At 42.1% G+C, this 19,909-nt stretch overlaps 1 protein-coding gene across 1 annotated transcript; it reads right to left on the reverse strand.

Annotated features, from left to right (window-relative positions):
* Positions 1-3,179: 3,179 nt before the first annotated feature.
* On the reverse strand, positions 3,180-19,446 carry LOC139416138 (tRNA methyltransferase 44 homolog). The gene is made up of 11 exons (XM_071164462.1): positions 19,024-19,446; positions 18,759-18,876; positions 18,418-18,637; positions 18,151-18,219; positions 17,931-18,038; positions 17,363-17,434; positions 14,358-14,464; positions 13,671-13,854; positions 13,224-13,572; positions 4,846-4,962; positions 3,180-4,308 (listed from the first exon to the last, which is right to left on the reverse strand). The coding sequence occupies exons 1-11, from the start codon at positions 19,358-19,360 to the stop codon at positions 4,058-4,060; spliced, it is 1,932 nt and encodes a 643-aa protein (XP_071020563.1). The 5' UTR covers positions 19,361-19,446; the 3' UTR covers positions 3,180-4,057.
* Between the last annotated feature and the right edge of the window lie 463 nt (positions 19,447-19,909).

Here is a 19,909-nt window from a genome sequence, read left to right on the forward strand (position 1 = left end):
GGAACAGATACTGTACAAATGTGTATGACTACGAGAAGACAATTATGTGGGGATGAACAGTGAATCAGTGCATGGAGTTGGGTGAACTTTGAACTTGTCGCTGCATTGAGGAAAAGTTTGATTGACTATGAACCATTTTAAAAGACACTGCAGACAAGACCCTTTTCTTCCCTTTGGAGAAAACTTAGTAAACTGAAACCAAAGTTGAACTTTGTTTCTTGCTTGCTACCCACCAAATCAAAGTAATCAAACCCAGCGCAGTGGTTAAGGGCGCTGTACTGCAGCGCCAGCTGTGCCATCAGAGACTCTGGGTTCGCGCCCAGGCTCTGTCGTAACCGGCCGCAACCGGGAGGTCCGTGGGGCGACGCACAATTGGCCTAGCGTCGTCCGGGTTAGGGAGGACTTGGCCGGTAGGGATGTCCTTGTCTCATCGCGCACCAGCGACTCCTGTGGCGGGCTGGGCGCAGTGCACGCTAACCAAGGTTGCCAGGTGCACGGTGTTTCCTCCGACACATTGGTGTGGCTGGCTTCCGGGTTCGATGCGCACTGTGTTAAGAAGCAGTGCGGCTTGGTTGGGTTGTGTATCGGAGGATGCATGACTTTCAACCTTCGGCTCTCCCGAGCCCGTACAGGAGTTGTAGCGATGAGACAAGATAGTAGCTACTAAAAAAAAACAATTGGATACCACGAAATTGGGGAGAAAAAGGGGTAAAATTCAACAACAAAAAACAAAAACAAAAAAAGTAATCAAACCCTACAACAGATGTTGACGCGGTTTGACAGTTTATGCCTCTGAACAAGAGACATTTTTGTGTGTCCACAACAAGGCTGGAAATGTTGCATTCAGCCCCATGGCAACACAATGAACAGTGTTTTCGGGATGATAAAACTAACAGTCACCCAAATAAAAACTAGACAGTCAGGGAGCATCTCAAATGTAAATAATGTCATGCCATGAGGCCCCTATTGATTTTGTTAGAATGTTTGAGTCACTCAAATACAGTAGCATAAGAACAAGGCAAAAGCCATTGCAAAATGTGTAGAATTGCAGGAAATTAGCTTTAAAACAGCAACATTTTGTCTGCAGCCAAGAGGATGATCTCTAACATGTTTGGCCGGAGACTGCGCCGTTGGCCACGCCCACTACCACATTAACTTTAACTACACTAACTTTGCTACCGCTGCCAGAAAAAATCCTATAGTAAACCCTGACGAATATCACATAAGAGAAACAAGGTGAAAGTTGTTTGCCCTCTTTCTTCCAGAGAGGATAACCACTTTTCCCTGACCGACATTTAGGCCTCGGTGCTCATTGTTCTCTCTCTTTCTCTCTACCTATTTTTCTAATTCTATCATTCTCCCTTCTCGGATGGAGAGACAGTCTCTGGACTTCCTCAAAGCTGCGTAGCAAGACGTCACACACACAAGTGGGCTCTGGCCGAATACACAGAGCGTTTTTGCTATTGTTGTGGTTGGCGATGGGGGTCAATGGGTCACAGAGAGAGCAAGAAGAGGGTGTATTTTTTTACCTTTATTTAACTAGGCAAGTCAGTTAAGAACAAATTCTTATTTTCAATGGTGGCCTAGGAATAGTGGGTTAACTGCCTTGTTCAGGGGCAGAACGACAGATTTTGACATTGTCAGCTCGGGGATTCGAGCTTGCAACCTTTCGGTTACTAGTCCAATGCTCTAAACACTAGGCTACTTGCTGCCCCATGCGTGTGTCACTACCTGGATAATTAAACGCTCATTGCCAGGTGAAATGTGGGGCAGCGGGTCGATTGGCTGTTTGGATCTTAGCAGATGTGGAAACGCAGGCAGGGCTCTTAAAGGTTTGATTTCTCCCAGGTGCATGGAGGAAATGAGGAAGGGAGGGATGGATAGAGGAAGAGACACTATGGCTTAGTAGCTTGCTCAGGTCATTAAAGCACACTCGTCTGTGTAGAACTGTAAACAGTCATCGGTCTTGAGTGCTATAAGCTTTCACACATCCACCCCCAGGTCCAATACAATGTCTGTCATGTCTATTGGATTTAGGCCACAAAGCGTAATTCAGTGTAACTCCCTCCCTCTGGCTTTCCAGGAAGTTAATTCTCCTGAGGGCTCCTTCACCTACAGGGAGAATGTCAGAGTCAAAGCTTTTACTGTCGATAGAGTTTCTCCATCTTCCCATGCTTAGCTAGAGTGCATCTCTATCAAAAAACACAGCCATTGGCATTCAGTATTGTTCACGTCGGTCCATGCGGCTCCAGCAAAACTGACCTTAGATCAGGCCCATTAGGGACACACCCATCCTATTCTTAAACTGAATCGTATATCTTCATTACTATTCAGACACAGCCAGAGGCCTCAGGAGGGTCGGGGAACAGTCGGCCTGCCAACATAGAACAAACCTCAGAATGTTATGGATTCATCACCTTCAGACCAGGACGAGTGAATAGGACAAAGCTCAGTTCTGTATGCTATCGATACTATGGCAGGGGAAATGACACAGGGTGGGGTTCACAGATATTGATATACTAACGTGTCCTCCCATAGGACGATGTTGGAAAGTCAAGTAGTTCTAAAGCCTCTTCACGCTCGCTGTCAGCTAGCAGCGCTGATGCATAATCTCTCACACCCAAAAACAACTTGTCATGGCAAACTGTATTTTAAGCAAACAATACCTGAGGGATTGTGCTTCATTGTGACGGAGCCATGGGTACGAGGCGGTAGCCGAACCAAGGATTGCTAAAGTAAAAAAAAAGAGACTGGCCCTCTGACTGACAAAAAATAAACAAATGTGTAGTATTTTAGGACATAACTGACATACAGGTAGATGTCTATGGAGAGAGTGCACTGACAGCCCCCCCCCCCCCCCCGCCGCCGAGACCCCTCTGCAGTAGACCCAGCTCCTGACCCTATGGTGGTCTCTGGGCGGCCCTCTACTGCCTCTATGTGACCTTTCAGCCACGGGGTCACGATCCCAGGTGGTAAAGGAACACAAGAGGGAAAACAGGGACACAGAGGGCAACACACGGGACACCCATGAACACTACGCAACAAATAATTCATGGCCCTGACATTTACAGTTTTAAACCAATATGGCCTTCCTTGTGCTCCGTTTTGGACCTTAAAGCTCCTCTGTGTATGTAGTTGAGTAATGAAGGTGTGGTAGTAAGAACAATAGGACAGTATTGTTTATATTTGAGATGTTATATTTGAGATCTGCAAACCAAATAGCAGAGTAGCTCCACTACTAAAAACTCAAATGTACTTATCTAACCAGACTTAGGTCTCAAAATGTCGATATGCGGAATTAGTTACAAGCGCAAGTATGTATGTACAGTGGGGTCTGAAATTATTGACACCTGCTGATAAAGATGAGCAATAATGACTGGGAAAATAAATAATTAAAATACTGAGCTGTATTTTATCCCCCAAAAATGGGAAATTATATTATTTTATTCTAATACAATTGCTCAGATAAAAAAGGTAGGGGTCAAAATTCAAACCCCTAAAGATTCTTATCAATAAAGTAGTCAAAGGTTTAGTATTTGGTCCCATATTCGATTCTTATTTACAATAAAAGTGACTCCAAAATGACACAATGCATTATTTAACATTCATTTCAAAAGGCCACAAAATAATCTGAAACACAACCAAAACTAACTGTAAACGCATCCAACACGTCTGTAGAGTCACAAGCTTGATGTAGTCATTGCGTGCTAGGATTATGGGACCAAATACTCAACTTTTGACTACTTTATTTATAAGAATCTTTAGAGATGTCAAACATTTCAACCCCTACCGTTTGAGAAAATAAAGTATTACTGTTAAACAAAATCTCTTTCCTCATTTTTTTCACTTACAATATAGTTGGGTATTTCAATTATCCTTATCAACGGGTGTCAATAATTTTGGACCGCACTGTATGTATGTATGACTGACTGACAGTCACAGCTATTCTTGTAGCATCATATCACAGCATCAACTCCACATCTAAAAAAAATATACTAAAAAAAATAGTACAATTGAAATAAAACATTGCAATAATGGTCCAAACTGAATTGCGTGTTCAGTTGGAGTACTTCATTTTCTTGAGTGGTCTGGTGGAAGGTCGGAGATCGTCTGGGCCATGGGCGAAGGCACACTCCTCGGCCTGCAGTGGGCATCCGTGAGGGTGGTGGATGTGGAACCAGCAGGCCCGGGTCTTCAGGGCACCAGAGATTAGGTGCTTCCGCTTAGAATCAGCCCTGGTACCCTGCAGCCCTCTAGGCCTCTGGGCCTGTACCCGCCAGTCCCGGATATGGACCATACCACCTTCCACTGAGGGAAAGAAGAGTGGAGGAGAGGGGGGAATTTAGTAAAAACCTTTTTTCTTGCATTGACTAGGAATTTTCCAGGCCTGTTGTAAATCAGGTTAAAGAAGCAAGCCTTAAGAGAGATTGCAAAATGAAAATTCCTTCAAGCTGAGAATGGGAATGATTCCATCGACTTGTTCAAGCATTTCATATCTGTATGTTGCATTCCAATAAGCCCTGGATTGCTTCAGTAAGATTCATGTATGCAGACCCAGAGCCAATGATATACAGTACAGCAAACTTAATAGCCATCATGTTAGCACCAAAAGTTCCAAAATGAGGAACCTTATAGTGAGTATGCAAATAAGAATGCTATTTACATGTGATGTTTGGTGCCGAAATAGACACAGCAGATCTCCACATAGTATCTACTGTATATACATCTTTGGCAGCATCCCAAACATCCCTACCCTAACCCTTTGGGTCCTGGTCCAAACGTAGTGCACTATATAGGGAAAAGGTGCCGTCGAGTGTGTGGATGCGGGGTTTGTGCTGCACGTACCTCTGAAGACCTGGTGGTTGTTCTTGAGCAGGGTCTGCAGACCGCCACATTCTTTCTTCAGGACCTGCAGAGTCTCCTGCTCCAACAACTCAGCCACCTCTCTCACGGACAGCCTGCCTGGAGAGGAGAGAGCCAAGAGTGCAATTTGGAATGAAAAAGGAGAAGAGGAGGGTGGTTAAGGGTTCAATAATGGAGGGCTAGGACAAAGGGATGAGAAAGCCATAGGAGATGATGGGGATGTGATGAACATGGCATTGGCGTTGTAGGAAAAGGATGGGTGGGTGGGTAGGAGTGACTTTTGGAATGAAACCAAGGGTTAGTCCCAAATGGCACCCTATTCTCTTTATAGTGCACTGCTTTTTTAGCAGTGCACTACAAAGGGAATAGGGTCCCATTTGGAAAGCAGACAGAGACAACAAGGGAGTTGTGATAAATTAGAACCTCAGAAAATAACTTATTCTCTCTGACAGTTCGTCTAAGGTGTCAGACCGTCAGAGCTGTGAAGTCAATTAAAATCATAATAACAGAGGACATTTTTGCCAGCACAGTTCCCAGCGGCCATTTTAAAATAAATCCTGAGACATTGTTGTCTGTTATTTCCTACCACCACCATTTCCCCACTGAGGGAGATATTAAAACGAACCCATTCCCCCACGGGTCTTAGATAATACATATACATGGCCAAAAAGTCTAGGTGTTTCCACAATATTTGTAATCCGAGATATAAATTCACATCTGAGTTTGCAGCAGAGCAGCTAGCCAATCTTTAAGTTCCATTTCATGGACATTAAGGTATTTCTGTCTTTGCTTTCCCCTTCTCCATGGATAATTCAATCTATGTTGACCTTTGGTTGATATAAATGACAATCTTCTCTCTTTGGCATATGGGAGTGCAATTATACCTTTGGTTCCCTTCCCTCATGCTCCTTGTTATTTGATTTTTGTTACTTCATATTATATCAGAACGAGTTGTCGTGGCACCCATTGTAATGTTTATGCTGTGGTAAAGCCTTATTAACAAATCAGCGCAATACTTGTCAATCAATCAAGCCCCCCCCCACAGTAGCTAGGAATAGTATGCCAATGTATGTGTGAACAGAGGGCAGCAAAAGAGCAGTCAGAGCACAGACGCCAGGGGGCCCAAGGCCTTAATATAAGATTAATACTACATTTACAGCTGCCCTTAAGAGACTAGAGCCTACAATGCTAATAGAGATTAATGGGATAAGTGGGGCTATTGACAATGTGGATTCAGTTTGGACCTGGACTGGCCTCCCAAACTGTTATTAATGGATTGTCCAAAGATAGTGTGTTTGTGTAATGCTGTGGGCTTTAAAAAGTACACTCAGCAAGGTGACATCGTATTACTGAGTGTATTAAATGGCTCCTAGCTAGATGCTCAGCTAACATTGATTGCGGGTTAGCAAGTATTTATTTAGTGCTATTGTATAAGTGGAGAGAGAAATGCTCAAAAACCATTGAGGAATTGTTTTTACCCTGCATTTAATCCTGTATGCTAAAATAGTGAATACTTAAAGTGGAACTCACAGCGTTTTAGCAACATGAAATCTTAGCTAAATCTTTTCAAATACACCCTCTGGAGGGATTCAACCTTTTTTTATTTCTTTTTTTAAAAACATTTTCTGACAAGCGAGCACTTAAATATGGTCATTTTCACGTTTTAAATTCATAGAATATTAGAATACATTTGTAAAAATAATTCTACAGCGATACAGAGTGGGAAACCGGCCGTGCGTTTGGCCAATTAATATAACCTTAAAAAAAACATCTTCCTCGTCCAGGACCGGAGTCTACGCAGCCTGGTGCACCATAGTCAATCAGAGCTACACACTGGCCTGCCATCATTCACTTTGAACTGAACTATGTGTTTACAGGCAGTAGCACCAGCGTGACTTTAGATCATTAAAACACATTCGCCAAAGGCCATGAAATACACCTGAGTGGATTTGAAAAAACATGGCCCTTTATAATGTCCACTTGTGTACATAGGATGATATATTTAGGCGATAAGGCTCGAGTGGGTGTGATATATGGCCAATATAACACGACTAAGAGCTGTTCTTATTCATGGCGCAACGCGGAGTGGCTGGATACAGCCCTCAGCACTGGTATATTGGCAATATACCACAAACACCCAAGGTGCCTTATTGCTATTATAAACTGGTTAGCAAAATAATTAGAGCAGTAAAAATACATGTTTTGTCATACATGTGGTATATGGTCTGTTATAAACTGGGTGGTTCGAGCCCTGAATGCTAATTGGCTGAAAGCCGTGGTATATCAGACCGTATACCATGGGTATGACAAAACACTTATGTTCACTGCTCTAATTACGTTGGTAACCAGTTTATAATAGCAGTAAGGCACCTCGGGGGTCTTGTGATATATGGCCAATATACCACAGCTAAGGGTTGTATTTAGGCACTCCCTGTTGAGCTGTGCATAAGAACAGCCCTTAGACGTGTTATGTTGGCCATATATATACCACACCCCCTCGGCCAAAAGAGATAAATAACATTTGTCCAGCCTTTGCTTGCAGATGTGCATAATATGTTGAAGTTGAATTCACCGATGCGAGCACATCAGGCTATAATTAGTAGATGACTCAACTGTTGACTCGTTTATATTCGCTTGTGTGTCCTATTCGGCCCGCGGGCCTTATGTTTGACACATGTGCGCTAACCTATTAGCCCCGTTACGACTGACTTGTGATCATTGCCCTTTCTAGTTTGATTGTTTTGACATTTCCAGCCTTTTTTTCTCTCTCTAAAGGGGTGGACCAGCTTAATATTGCGGAAAGAATATTGGTTCCATCAATGTAATTGTCTGCATCATTTCCAATCCCCCATATATTTTTGGGGTAAATATATATATATATCCATACACGCATGCATATTCACATATATACATACACATACCTATATAGACATACATGCTTTTTAAAAGAATATAACTTTATTATTATTCCCTGCAAACCCTTCCACCGATCCCCCAATTGGAGTAAACTAATAAACACTTCGACTTTTACCTTCAAATTATACATCTTATACACATTTTAAAGACAGTCTATTTTACAATAGTTATTTTTTGTTTGTTTTTAGTCCTTCCTCTATTTCTGATGTCCATCCAGTTGGATTTCTATTTGTAACTGCTATTTCACAAAAGATCTGAACCTATATACATTTTACAGACCCCGTATGTTTCACATGGTTTATCTTGCTATTAGTCCCACCCTTCAGCTCAATTCAACCTCTCCCATCTATCTCTCAACATCATCCATTTTGGATTTCTATTTGCCATATATTTTTCAACTGTGCTGTGATGCTTCACAAATGAATTGAACCTTTCTACTCTCATAGCTTCTACAGATTGTAAATTAAAAATTAAAAATTTCGCTAAAATAATTATTATATTATTGATTGATTGACTATGGCTTTTCAAATCACCCAGTATTGCTATCTGCAGCGTTAGTTCTAGGCAAATGTTGCAATTCTTCAGCCATTCCTGGACCTGTGACCAAAAACGAGCTACATATGGACAATGCCAAAATAAATGATCTAATGACTCTGCCTCCTCACAGCATAATCTGCAGAGCTGGGAAGATTGTATCCCCCATATATATAACATTCAATTAGTAGCAAGAATTTTGTATAGTAATTTAAATTGAACAATTTGTTGTTTTGCGTATCAATTCATAAACCATGTGCCATGGAATGGGTACATCGAAAATCTCTTCCCAACTATTTTGCCATTTATATGGCACAGCTGTCAGTTTTTTGGTCCTTAAATGAAATTGGTATATGTTTTTATTTATCACACTTTTCTTTAACCATTTATGTTCTTTAATACAGGGCCAACATACAAGTTCCTTACTTTTTTCTCCTTTCTACTTGCCTCTTCCATTTTTGTGGTAATGCTGCAATTAATTGGTTGTAATTTTGGGTAGAGCAGACATTTCCATATGTCTGTGTTAGCTGCATGTGTGACATAACTCCACCAGTCCTATTTATGATATCGTTCACAAAAATTATACATTTTTTTAACATTTCTTCGAAAAATAGTTTTTTTAATCAATTAGTATATTTGAATTTAACCACAATATTTGCTGTATTATTTGTTCTGTCTTTTCAGATGGATTAAACTGAAATTGCAACCAACTTTCTAAGGCTTGTTTTAAAAAAGTAAGATATTTTGGAGATGATTTCCTTTTCAAACAATCGAAAGTGAGAGGTTGTAATCTGAATAAAGGGAAAAAGGCCCTTCTTGAACATAGGGTGAGACATTCATACTAATCTGCTAGAGAACCAGTTTGGATTTAAGTATAACTTTTGTATGACTGATGCCTTTAGTGAGAGGTCTAATGTGTTAATATTTAATCATTTCAGCCCACCAAATTCATATTCGTTATATAAATAGGCCCTTTTAATTTTATCTGGCTTGCCGTTCCAAATAAGATGGAATATTTTATGTTCATATAATTTAAAAAGCAGGTCACTAGGTGTAGGCAAAACCATAAGCAAATAGGTAAACTGTGATATGACTAAAGAGTTAATCAGGGTGATTTTTCCACCAATAGACAGGTATTTTCCTTTCCATGGTAGCAAGATCTTATCTATTTTTGCTAACTTTCTATTAAAATGTATTGGAGTGAGATCATTTATTTTTTGGGGGATTTGTATACCGAGTCTGTCCACATCTCCGTCAGACCATTTTATTGGTCAAATTAGCATTTTTTTAGTGATCCAATACGTAATATACTTAGCATAATTTGGTTTTAATCCAGAGGGAATAGCAAAAGTATCTAGATCCTCTATGAGGCCGTGGAGAGACTCTAATTGTGGTTTTAAAAGATCAGCGTACAAACACCTTAGTTTTTAAGCCACGGATTTATAATCCCTTAATATTATTGTTTGATCTAATCTTAACAGCTAACATTTCGATGGCAATAATAAATAGATATGCCGATAGTGGACAACCTTGTTTAACTCCTCTAGAGAGTTTAAAACTTTGAGATGTAGCCATTATTTACTATTTTACACCTAGGGTCACTATACATAACTTTAACCCATTTATAAAAGATTCCCCAATATTGAAATATTCTAGGCATTTATAAACTCCAGTCGTACTTTATCAAAAGCCTTTTCAAAATCAGCTATGAAAACCAGGCCTGGTGTCGCCAATATTTCATAATATTCTATTGTTTCCAGTACTTGTCTTATATTATCTCCAATGTATCGTCCATGTAAAAAACCTGTCTGATTAGGATGAATAATATCTGACAATACTTTTTTAGTTCTATGTGCCAAGCATTTTGCTAGGATTTTTGCATCACAACACTGAAGTGGAAGAGGTCTCCAACTTTTTAAATGGACTGGATCTTTATATATACCGCTTGGGTCCTGTTTCAGTAATAATGATATCAGACCTTCTTGTTGCGTGTCTGATCATCTACCATTTATATAGGAGTAGTTAAAACATGCTAATAATGGTCCTTTGAGTATATCAAAAAAGGGTTTGGTATACTTCCACTGGTATGCCCTCCAGCCCTGGAGTTTGGTATACTTCCACTGGTATGCCCTCCAGCCCTGGAGTTTGGTATACTTCCACTGGTATGCCCTCCAGCCCTGGAGTTTGGTATACTTCCACTGGTATGCCCTCCAGCCCTGGAGTTTGGTATACTTCCACTGGTATGCCCTCCAGCCCTGGAGTTTGGTATACTTCCACTGGTATGCCCTCCAGCCCTGGAGTTTGGTATACTTCCACTGGTATGCCCTCCAGCCCTGGAGTTTGGTATACTTCCACTGGTATGCCCTCCAGCCCTGGAGTTTGGTATACTTCCACTGGTATGCCATCCAGCCCTGGAGTTTGGTATACTTCCACTGGTATGCCCTCCAGCCCTGGAGTTTGGTATACTTCCACTGGTATGCCCTCCAGCCCTGGAGTTTGGTATACTTCCACTGGTATGCCCTCCAGCCCTGGAGTTTGGTATACTTCCACTGGTATGCCCTCCAGCCCTGGAGTTTGGTATACTTCCACTGGTATGCCCTCCAGCCCTGGAGTTTGGTATACTTCCACTGGTATGCCCTCCAGCCCTGGAGTTTGGTATACTTCCACTGGTATGCCCTCCAGCCCTGGAGTTTGGTATACTTCCACTGGTATGCCATCCAGCCCTGGAGTTTGGTATACTTCCACTGGTATGCCCTCCAGCCCTGGAGTTTGGTATACTTCCACTGGTATGCCATCCAGCCCTGGAGTTTGGTATACTTCCACTGGTATGCCCTCCAGCCCTGGAGTTTGGTATACTTCCACTGGTATGCCCTCCAGCCCTGGAGTTTGGTATACTTCCACTGGTATGCCCTCCAGCCCTGGAGTTTGGTATACTTCCACTGGTATGCCCTCCAGCCCTGGAGTTTGGTATACTTCCACTGGTATGCCATCCAGCCCTGGAGTTTGGTATACTTCCACTGGTATGCCCTCCAGCCCTGGAGTTTGGTATACTTCCACTGGTATGCCATCCAGCCCTGGAGTTTTCCCATCCTTAAAGGCCCCAATTGCCTCAAGCAGTTCCTCCTCTGTAATTTGGCCTTCACATGAGTCCTTCTTTACAGATATTAATTTTACATTATTATTAGGAAAAAAATCCATACAATTAGTTTCAGTTAGTGGAGATGGGGGAGCCTGAAACGAAAACATATTCTTAAAGTACTTTACTTCCTCTTTCAAAATATCATTTGGTGAATCATGCGTGACTCTATCATTTGTAACAAGTTTTAATAAAAAAAAATTGGTAGCATTTCTATATTGACGATTGAAAAATAATTTGGTACATTTTCCCCCATATTCCATCCAGTTCGCTTTATTTTTATAATCTATTACACTGGATCTATCTTGAATAAATTCCTCCATTTCTTTTTCCTCCTTATTCTGTGCCTCTATGGTACCATGTTTATTGCTATCTAACTGTACTGTTAGTCCTTCAATTTCCTTTGTTAATATGGACTCTTGATCTAAATTGCTTTTGTTTTATTGATGAGTACTGAATTGCATGGCCTCTAAAGGCACACCTAAAAGTGTCCCATACAATAAGGGGATCTGCTGTACCTATGTTATGTCTGAAAAAGTCCATTATAAATTCTTCTGTCCTAGATCTAAACAATTTATCATCTCATTTCCAGCCTTAGTTAGTCTTCCATTTTTGTTCAAAATATTGAGTCACGGAAACTGAAACAGCGCATCCCAAATGGGTGGAGCCAGCAAACAACGTACCAGGCCAGCTGTGATTTACAACCTGATAGCAATAGTTTTTGGACTACCAAGAAATGTATTGGTGAATTATATAGATCATGCATTGAACTGCATACATCGATTATGTCAACAATGTCTTATTGTCTGTCATGGAATTTTGAGTCAAATGGTTTTGAAGCATAAACTGGGAATATGATATTTGTTACTGATAATATGATTGTCTGTTTGTTTAATATTTGCAAAGTAGTTAAAACGCTGTCAGTTCCACTTTAATAGTAGCACTTTGCTTTGCCATCTAAAATGGTACATTGAAACTCGGGAGCTAGCCACTGTCCATGCAAGCTGCCCCGGCTTAACCCCCGCTAATCCTCCCTCTTTTGAGAGCAGCGCCATAAAGTAACTGGTAGAAATACCTCAACACAAATACAGACTCATGCATAAAAGATGGGCCAGAGTGCATTATTCATCCAGTCATCTCCATCCTGGATTACGGGCTCTGTCTATTCCCCTCTTTTTTCTCTCCCTCCCTTTTTCATTCCCTCCATTTTTCTCTCTGACTAGACTTCTTCTTCTTATCTCATCCATCGTACAGGGGGAGGGGTGAGTGCAGGGGAGTGTGTGTGTGTGTGTGAAGGGGAAAGTCCGGAAAAGGTTGATAAAAGAGAGATGGGGGCAGTGTGTGAATGTGGTGCCGAATGGCGGAGGATGAAACGCTGACAGGGTTCAAAGCAGGGTTGTGCTGCGCCACCAGGGGCTTTCCTATTGGTGCTGAGAGGGAGCGATAGACAGGAAGAGGAAGAGATACAGAAAGAGGTGGGGTGGGTTAAGGGCATGATGGGCCACCAACATTGAGTTCCTGCACACACCCGATCATCCTGAATTCCACTGAATCAACAATACACCATGTAGTACACAGTACATAAATCCAATACACGCCTTAATAGTAATAAATCCAAGATCAGATATGTACTTCATGTTGTTTTCCTAAACCTGTTATGACCTCAATTACAGCTCATGTAAATGCAGACTGAGTGAGACTTTATTGTATTTTGAGGGAGAGATTACCTTGTGATTTGATTGACAGTTTAGCTATTAAAGGAGCATTCTCTTACCTCCCATGTTCCAGGTGCCGGGGACATCCCCACCTTCGTCCTTGGTCAACCCCAGCAGAGAGGTGGCCACACGTAGGACTATACCATCTACAAAGTCCCGGGGAAGGGCGGCACAGTTCCGCACTGTCTCAATCCTCTCTCGGGGCTGGAATCCAGCTCCCCAGTTGGTGCCGTGGATCCTGTCAGTCTCTGAGTGGTCGTGGTGGTGCTCGGCTTCATCCTCGACATTTGACTCTCGAACTGTGACCCCGGAGCAGGGCTGACGACCCTGTATATACTTGTCTCTCCCCTCCTCTGCCTGCGGCTCATCCGACAGCTGGTAGCTCCTCGACTTTCCTACCAGACACACCTGTAAAGCAAGGGGTAAGATTAAAACGACATGAGTGGTTTGCATGAACATGTTAGCGTGTACTGTGTGTTCAAGTGTCATTGTTAGCATTAGCATACCCGCTTTGTGGAGGGGATTCTCAGGCAGTCCTCCTCTGTGTTGAACCCACAGGCTGTGCTGACCTCAGAGATGAAGTCAATGTATTCCTTATACTGGGACTTCTTACAGTGTCTCCGCTGGTACTTCCCATAGAAGTCAAAGAAGCAGCACGGCAGGACAAAATACCGGCAGGAGAAGGATGACCTAAAGTGGGAGGAAAGTGACCGAAATTACACATCAAAACCATGTGGTTTGGTCACAGTTATCAATGTACTTTATAATTGTCTATTCATCCTTAATTCATCCAGGTGAGTTTAAATGAGATATGATGGAACCTCTTTTTTTAAGGGAGCCCTAACCACAGATACCAGGCAGCATAGAGGTGAGAAAATACCACAAGTACAACGGATGTAAGTACAACTGACTCAAAGTGGGGTGAGAAAAATGTGAGATTAAGGCAGGAGATGAGGACAATTTCAAATCTATGGAGGTTGTTGGAGCGTTCAAACCAGAACAGGAGAGTCAATGCAAAGTGAGAGCCAAGCTCAACATTGCCACCAGGTGGCTGCCGCATCAGACTCGACACTTCACACGCCAACACAACTCCATTCCCCCTTCCCAACTCATGAAAAAAACATGATTTCAAACTCAAGAGATCAGTTGCCACTTGAGGCGGCTAAGCCAAATTGTTTCTGCTGATGACTTGCCTGGCCGCTATAACGGGGATCCACGGTGTGAGCTCGTCCGAGTGGTTTCCAATCAGCCAGTCTGTACCCGGGAATAAGAAGCCATCACCGGGAGTGATTGCCGTTTCCTGGAATAGAAAAAAAGGCCCCCAACCAAAAGCACAACAGGCTTCTTTAGATCAGAGAGAAGCACCGCTGACAGTAATTCCATTTTTTTTCCATTAATCATTTTTGAATTACAAATGGCTTATGACACCCCCAGCCGCTTTCTGTCGCGAAATAACAACTCTGTTACCAACTTTTAATATTGAAGGAGAATAATGTTTAATGTGATTGTTATCTCAGCTCATTTAGTGTCTGAGTGGATATGAAGAAGGGTGGTCTGAAATACAAAGTCAGATGAGATTACAAATTCAAAAAAATACTTTTCAAAGCAACATTTTGTGCCTCTTGCCATGTATGGACTAGAGAAATAACTGGTTTTATACTTTTAAATAACAACAATAAAAGTAAATAAGGGATTTCAGGCAAAAACTAAGGAACAACTAAGGAAACTAGTTGAAAGGAAAACACAAAAAATGACAACAAGGAAAACCCCTTTCGGTGTTGGAGACCACTTCCATGCTCTATACACCCCATCATATCCCATCACCGACAGTAAGGATACCAGAAAGAACCCCGAGCCGTTAGCTAAAAGTACATTGAGTCCCTATGGGAACAACTACCTCGCCTAGCTACTTCCTGCCTGGTCTACACACAGTGAATAATAGATGCAAGGGAACATTCAGCAGCTTGTCTTCTGATGAAACATTGAAACCGGGCGGCAATGGGAAAGTACAGCACAGCAGAGCGTGTCTAACAACGTGTGGGATTCCCCGCAACCCCATGTGCAATTCCATGTGTATCTATTGTGGTTTAGACTATATGTGACTGTCATATTACTTCATTTGAAAAGGTGAACGAAATAGTTCATATAATACTTACATATCTTGTGAATTAATCTGGTATTCATAAATATTTCAAATACTGCGGTAGTTTTATTTGCTTTCAAAAAATGGGAACACAAAATATCCACAAAGCCCTCAAAATTAAGTTGATTGAGGCAGCTATTAACCCTTTCCACTAAGAGTCCCTGTAAATGGGTTGAAAATAGTAGATTGTCATTGATTGGAATACAGTGGATGTACATTAAGTGCAATAAGTATTCAGACCCTTTACTCAGTACTTTGTTGAAGCACCTTTGGCAGCATTGAGTCTTCTTGGGTATGACGCTACAAGCTTGGCACACCTGTACTTGGGGAGTTTATCCCATTCATCTCTGCAGATCCTCTCAAGCTCTGTCAAGTTGGATGGGGAGCATCGCTGCACAGCTATTTGCAGGTCTTTCCAGATATGTTCGAACGGGTTCAAGTCCAGGCTCTGGCTGGGTCACTCAAGGAAATTCAGAGACTTGTCCCGAAGCCACTCCTGCATTGTCTTGGCCGTGTGCTTAGGGTCGTTGTCCTGTTGGAAGGCGAACCTTCGCCCCAGTCTGAGGTCCTGAGCGCTCTGGAGCAGGTTTTCACCAAGGATCTCTCTGCACTTTGCTCCGTTCATCTTTGCCTCGATCCCAGTCCCTGCCGCTGAAAAACATCCCTACAGCATGATGCTGCCACCACCATGAGAGATGGTTGTCCTTCTGGAAGGTTCTCATATCTCCACAAAGGAACTCTAGAGCTCTGTCAAGAGTGACAATTGGGTTCTTTGTCACCTCCCTGGCCAAGGCCCTTCTCCCCCGATTGTTCAGTCTGGCTGGGCGGCCTGCTCTATGATGAGTCTTGGTGGTTCTAAACTTCTTCCATTTAAGAATGATGGAGGCCACTGTGTTCTTGCTGTAGATATTTCTGAGTACCCTTCCCCAGATCTGTGCCTCGACACAATCCTGTCTCGGAGCTCTACGAACAATTCCTTTGACCTCATGGCTTGGTTTTTGCTCTGACATGCACTGTCAACTGTGGGACCGTATATAGACAGGTGTGTTCCTTTCAAAAAGTCAAAGGGCTTGCGTACTTTCTGAAGGCACTGTATCTACCTCTACCACTCAAGTATCCCGGCACATTGTAAATATGGTATTGGAACTGACCCTGTATATAGCTTCTTACTTTCTTGTGTTCGTCTTATTTCTTATTTTTATTTCTCCTGTGTTTTTGTTCTAACTTCTATAATTTTTGTGCTACATTGACATTGATTACTGCATTGTTGGGTTTGGAGCTTGCAAGAAAGGCATTTCACTGTACTTGTGCACGTGACAATAAAACTTGAAACAAGGATGACATGCGTTCTTCCCTGGGTTGTCCTGAACAGAATGAGCCTGTGTCATTTTATGAAGAAAATTTGCCGCAGAGCACGGACTTGAATGGACTCATGACTCACCAAAATTACAATATGTTTGTCTGAAGTACCTTTTGAAACCCAAACATTGTAAGTTTGTATTTTAATAACTTAGCTAGCCATGTTGGCAAAATAATAAGCGTTCAAACAATGCCCATCTGACCCACATTGCGATTTATAATGGAACGTTTTTGGATTACGTAAAACAACAACAGTAATTGTGTGATGGTGGGGACGCAAGGCTGTGTTCCAAACAAAAAACGACATGTGTGCTTGCCTCAGTTCCATAATGGCAAAGCTAGGAAAGCAAAATAAATGACATTATAGTTGAACGCTCTTTCCTTGACTCACAAAAGGTCATTGAAATGAATTAGGAACTGTGCACAGTTTGGAGGTGTGTGGTCACTTAGAGACCTGTTAGACCTCTCAGTCAAACCCTTGTAATTGTTTTTTCCTGCACCTAAAATGTTTAAGAATATTCTTATTATGTTACTGAATATATCCAGAGTATTGTCCAGTGTAATGTTTGGATTCAGTCTTGTGTCAGGTGAACTGTTGTTCTTGTGCAGTATATACACACCCCTAAGTCAAGTAGTTGATCTAGGCTGAAAAAAAAACACTATCCTAAAACAGAGTTCCACATAGCCCATCCTCACCTCTAGATGTGTTTGGGGGCCGTACATATCCCAGATCTTCCTTTTCCTCACGTCGATGCCCTTTCCAGGGTGCTGAAACACAAGTAGGCATGACGGTCAGTCCTTAATCACTTCATCAAATGAACATTGGGTATAGTGACACACTTTCCACCTACCACGTGTGTAATTTCAATTACGGATATCCAGCGTTTTGATTGGACGTTAAATCACATCACTGATTAAATGGAACATTGGCCTGGAATTGGCACAGATTAAGTCTGCGTCCCAAATGGGACCCTATTCCATATATGGTGCACTATGGGCCCTGTTCAAAAGTAGTGCACTATATAGGGAATAAAGTGCTACTTGGGACGCAGACTAAAGCTTTTTACGACTCGCCGGCTACCCTGTCATTGATTAAGCATCCAGTGGACATTTGTAAATTAAAGGAGATCTGCTAGAGAGGTCAGTTTTCCACATGGAGTATTTCAGCCCGTAATCCTGGTGTTACTATTCAGTACCAGGGCATATCAGGTTATATTATGTAACTGTGTTCTGGTGAACCTAGTGTAGCGTTTATCACACATACCCCTTCGTTGCTTAGAATGTGAACCAGGAGACCATTTCCACAACCAAGATCCACAAAGGACTGTTTGACGGTCAGACCCTTCACCGCTCGCTCCTCACCCCATAGGACCTGTGCATTAATAGACAATGGTGTTATTGTCATTAGAGTTGCCATTTTACTCATATTAGCATTCCGTCAAATACATTGTTGTAGTTACTGTCCATGTACAGAAGAGACCTACCAAAAGATAGGTAGCGATGGCAACATCTTCAAAGACAAACTTCTCTGGATCCGTCACTTCAGGCCATACCTACGCAAAGACAAATATATTAATGCATTCAGGACTGTTGTGACAAATCTATACTGTAAAAGACAAGACCTTGACCATGAACTATTAACCATACCTTGACCATATTAACCATACACTGGCCATGCATTGACCATATTAACCATACACTGGCCATGCATTGACCATACCTTGACCATATTAATCATACATTGACCATACCTTGACCATCTCCTTGTACTTGTCTTTCAGCCGTTGGTACATGATGCTGTACTTCTCTACTGGCAGGAGAGACAGGGTGCTCTTGAACTCACTGGTCTTACTCTCCGTGGCCCAGCGCACCAGTTTGGGCAGGAGCTCCCCACTGAGCCAGGGCAGTTTGGGGTAGGCCACCCCGTCACTGAACCAGTCATCAGGCCGCATGAGATGTAACTCTAGTGTCCTGGAGATTAGATTTACAGAGCAAACCAGTGCAGACACTATCCAATGCGTCCAAGCATTACTGGATCAATGGAAGGATGGGTGAAGAAGCAGACACTGAGGTTAAACATGGAAACACTCACCATTCATCACTCTTCTCAGCCAGGAGATGTATCTGATAGATGTTGTTCTTCCGTAAAGAGGCAGTCCCTTCCTCACTCTCTTCAACTGGTAAGAAGCTTACTCTTTGAGTGTTAAAGTCTGAAAATGTTGAGTAAAAAATAACACACAGGACACTTTCACACATGAGACTGTATTAAAATACCTGTGTTGCGTACATGTTGTAAAGTCAGCCAGAACTCAATGATAAGCAGCTTAAACATCAGCTGAATGTAATTTAAGGCTTACCTTTGAGTATAATATCTTTATGTACAGTTGTGCCATAACAGTTTACTTTAGGAATGAATGTCCTCACACAAAAAGACCACAGTCTCTCCTGGTCATGTTCGAGTTCAACGCCACTATTCAAGAAGGTAAGAACATCCTTGGACTCTGAAGTATCACTTCCATGAGTTAGCAGAATGTTTCTAAGTTCTTCACAGCCAACATTCTTACTCTGTGTCTCTTTGACTCCACAAAGACGTTTGTTCACAACGTGTGGTTTCTTTATCCAAACATCAATGGCAGACCAAAATCCTCCCGTATTAGATTGTTCTGTAAATTTTATCGCAAAAAGTTTCGGCATAGTTTAGAAAAGGGTAACTTGCATGCCACAACAGCGTAACAAAATGCAAACGTGTGTTTACCAAAATTACTTCCGGGAACTTTTACGTTCAATGGATTTTGTCGCTCGTTGATGACGCAATGATGGAGCGCATGATAGAAAATATGGTTGTTCGAAAAAGAGGCAGCAGAGGGTGGTGTTGTATATTTAATCTCAACATATTGAACGATACTGTTTCTTATTATTATATATATGTTTTAATCAAGTCAGGGTTCTGCTGTCCAGCACCATTCAATTGGACATACACTACATGGTCAAAAGTTTGTGGACAGCCCTTAAATGTGTGTATTCAGCTATTTCAGTCACACCCGTTGCTGACAGGTGTATAAAATCGAGCACACAGCCACAGACAAACATTGTCAGTAGAATGGCCCATAGCGAATAGCTCAGTGACACTCAACGTGGCACCGTCATAGAATGCCACCTTTCCAACAAGTCAGTTTGTCAAATTTCTGCCCAGCAGAACTGCCCCGGTCAACTGTAAGTGCTGTTATTGTGAAGTGGAAATTT

The sequence above is a fragment of the Oncorhynchus clarkii genome, chromosome 9, assembly GCF_045791955.1.
Source record: "Oncorhynchus clarkii lewisi isolate Uvic-CL-2024 chromosome 9, UVic_Ocla_1.0, whole genome shotgun sequence".
In the NCBI taxonomy this organism is placed as follows: domain Eukaryota; kingdom Metazoa; phylum Chordata; class Actinopteri; order Salmoniformes; family Salmonidae; genus Oncorhynchus; species Oncorhynchus clarkii.

What these genes read in the sequence shown, in the direction of transcription:
- LOC139416138 (XM_071164462.1), bottom strand. Translation starts at nt 19,360, where the DNA reads ATGCCGAAACTTTTTGCGATAAAATTTACAGAACAATCTAATACGGGA. An exon ending in TAAAGATATTATACTCAAAG is followed by an intron (nt 18,877 to 19,023) that starts GTAAGCCTTAAA and finishes CAACATTTTCAG; the next exon opens with ACTTTAACACTCAAAGAGTA. An exon ending in GCTGAGAAGAGTGATGAATG is followed by an intron (nt 18,638 to 18,758) that starts GTGAGTGTTTCC and finishes TCTAATCTCCAG; the next exon opens with GACACTAGAGTTACATCTCA.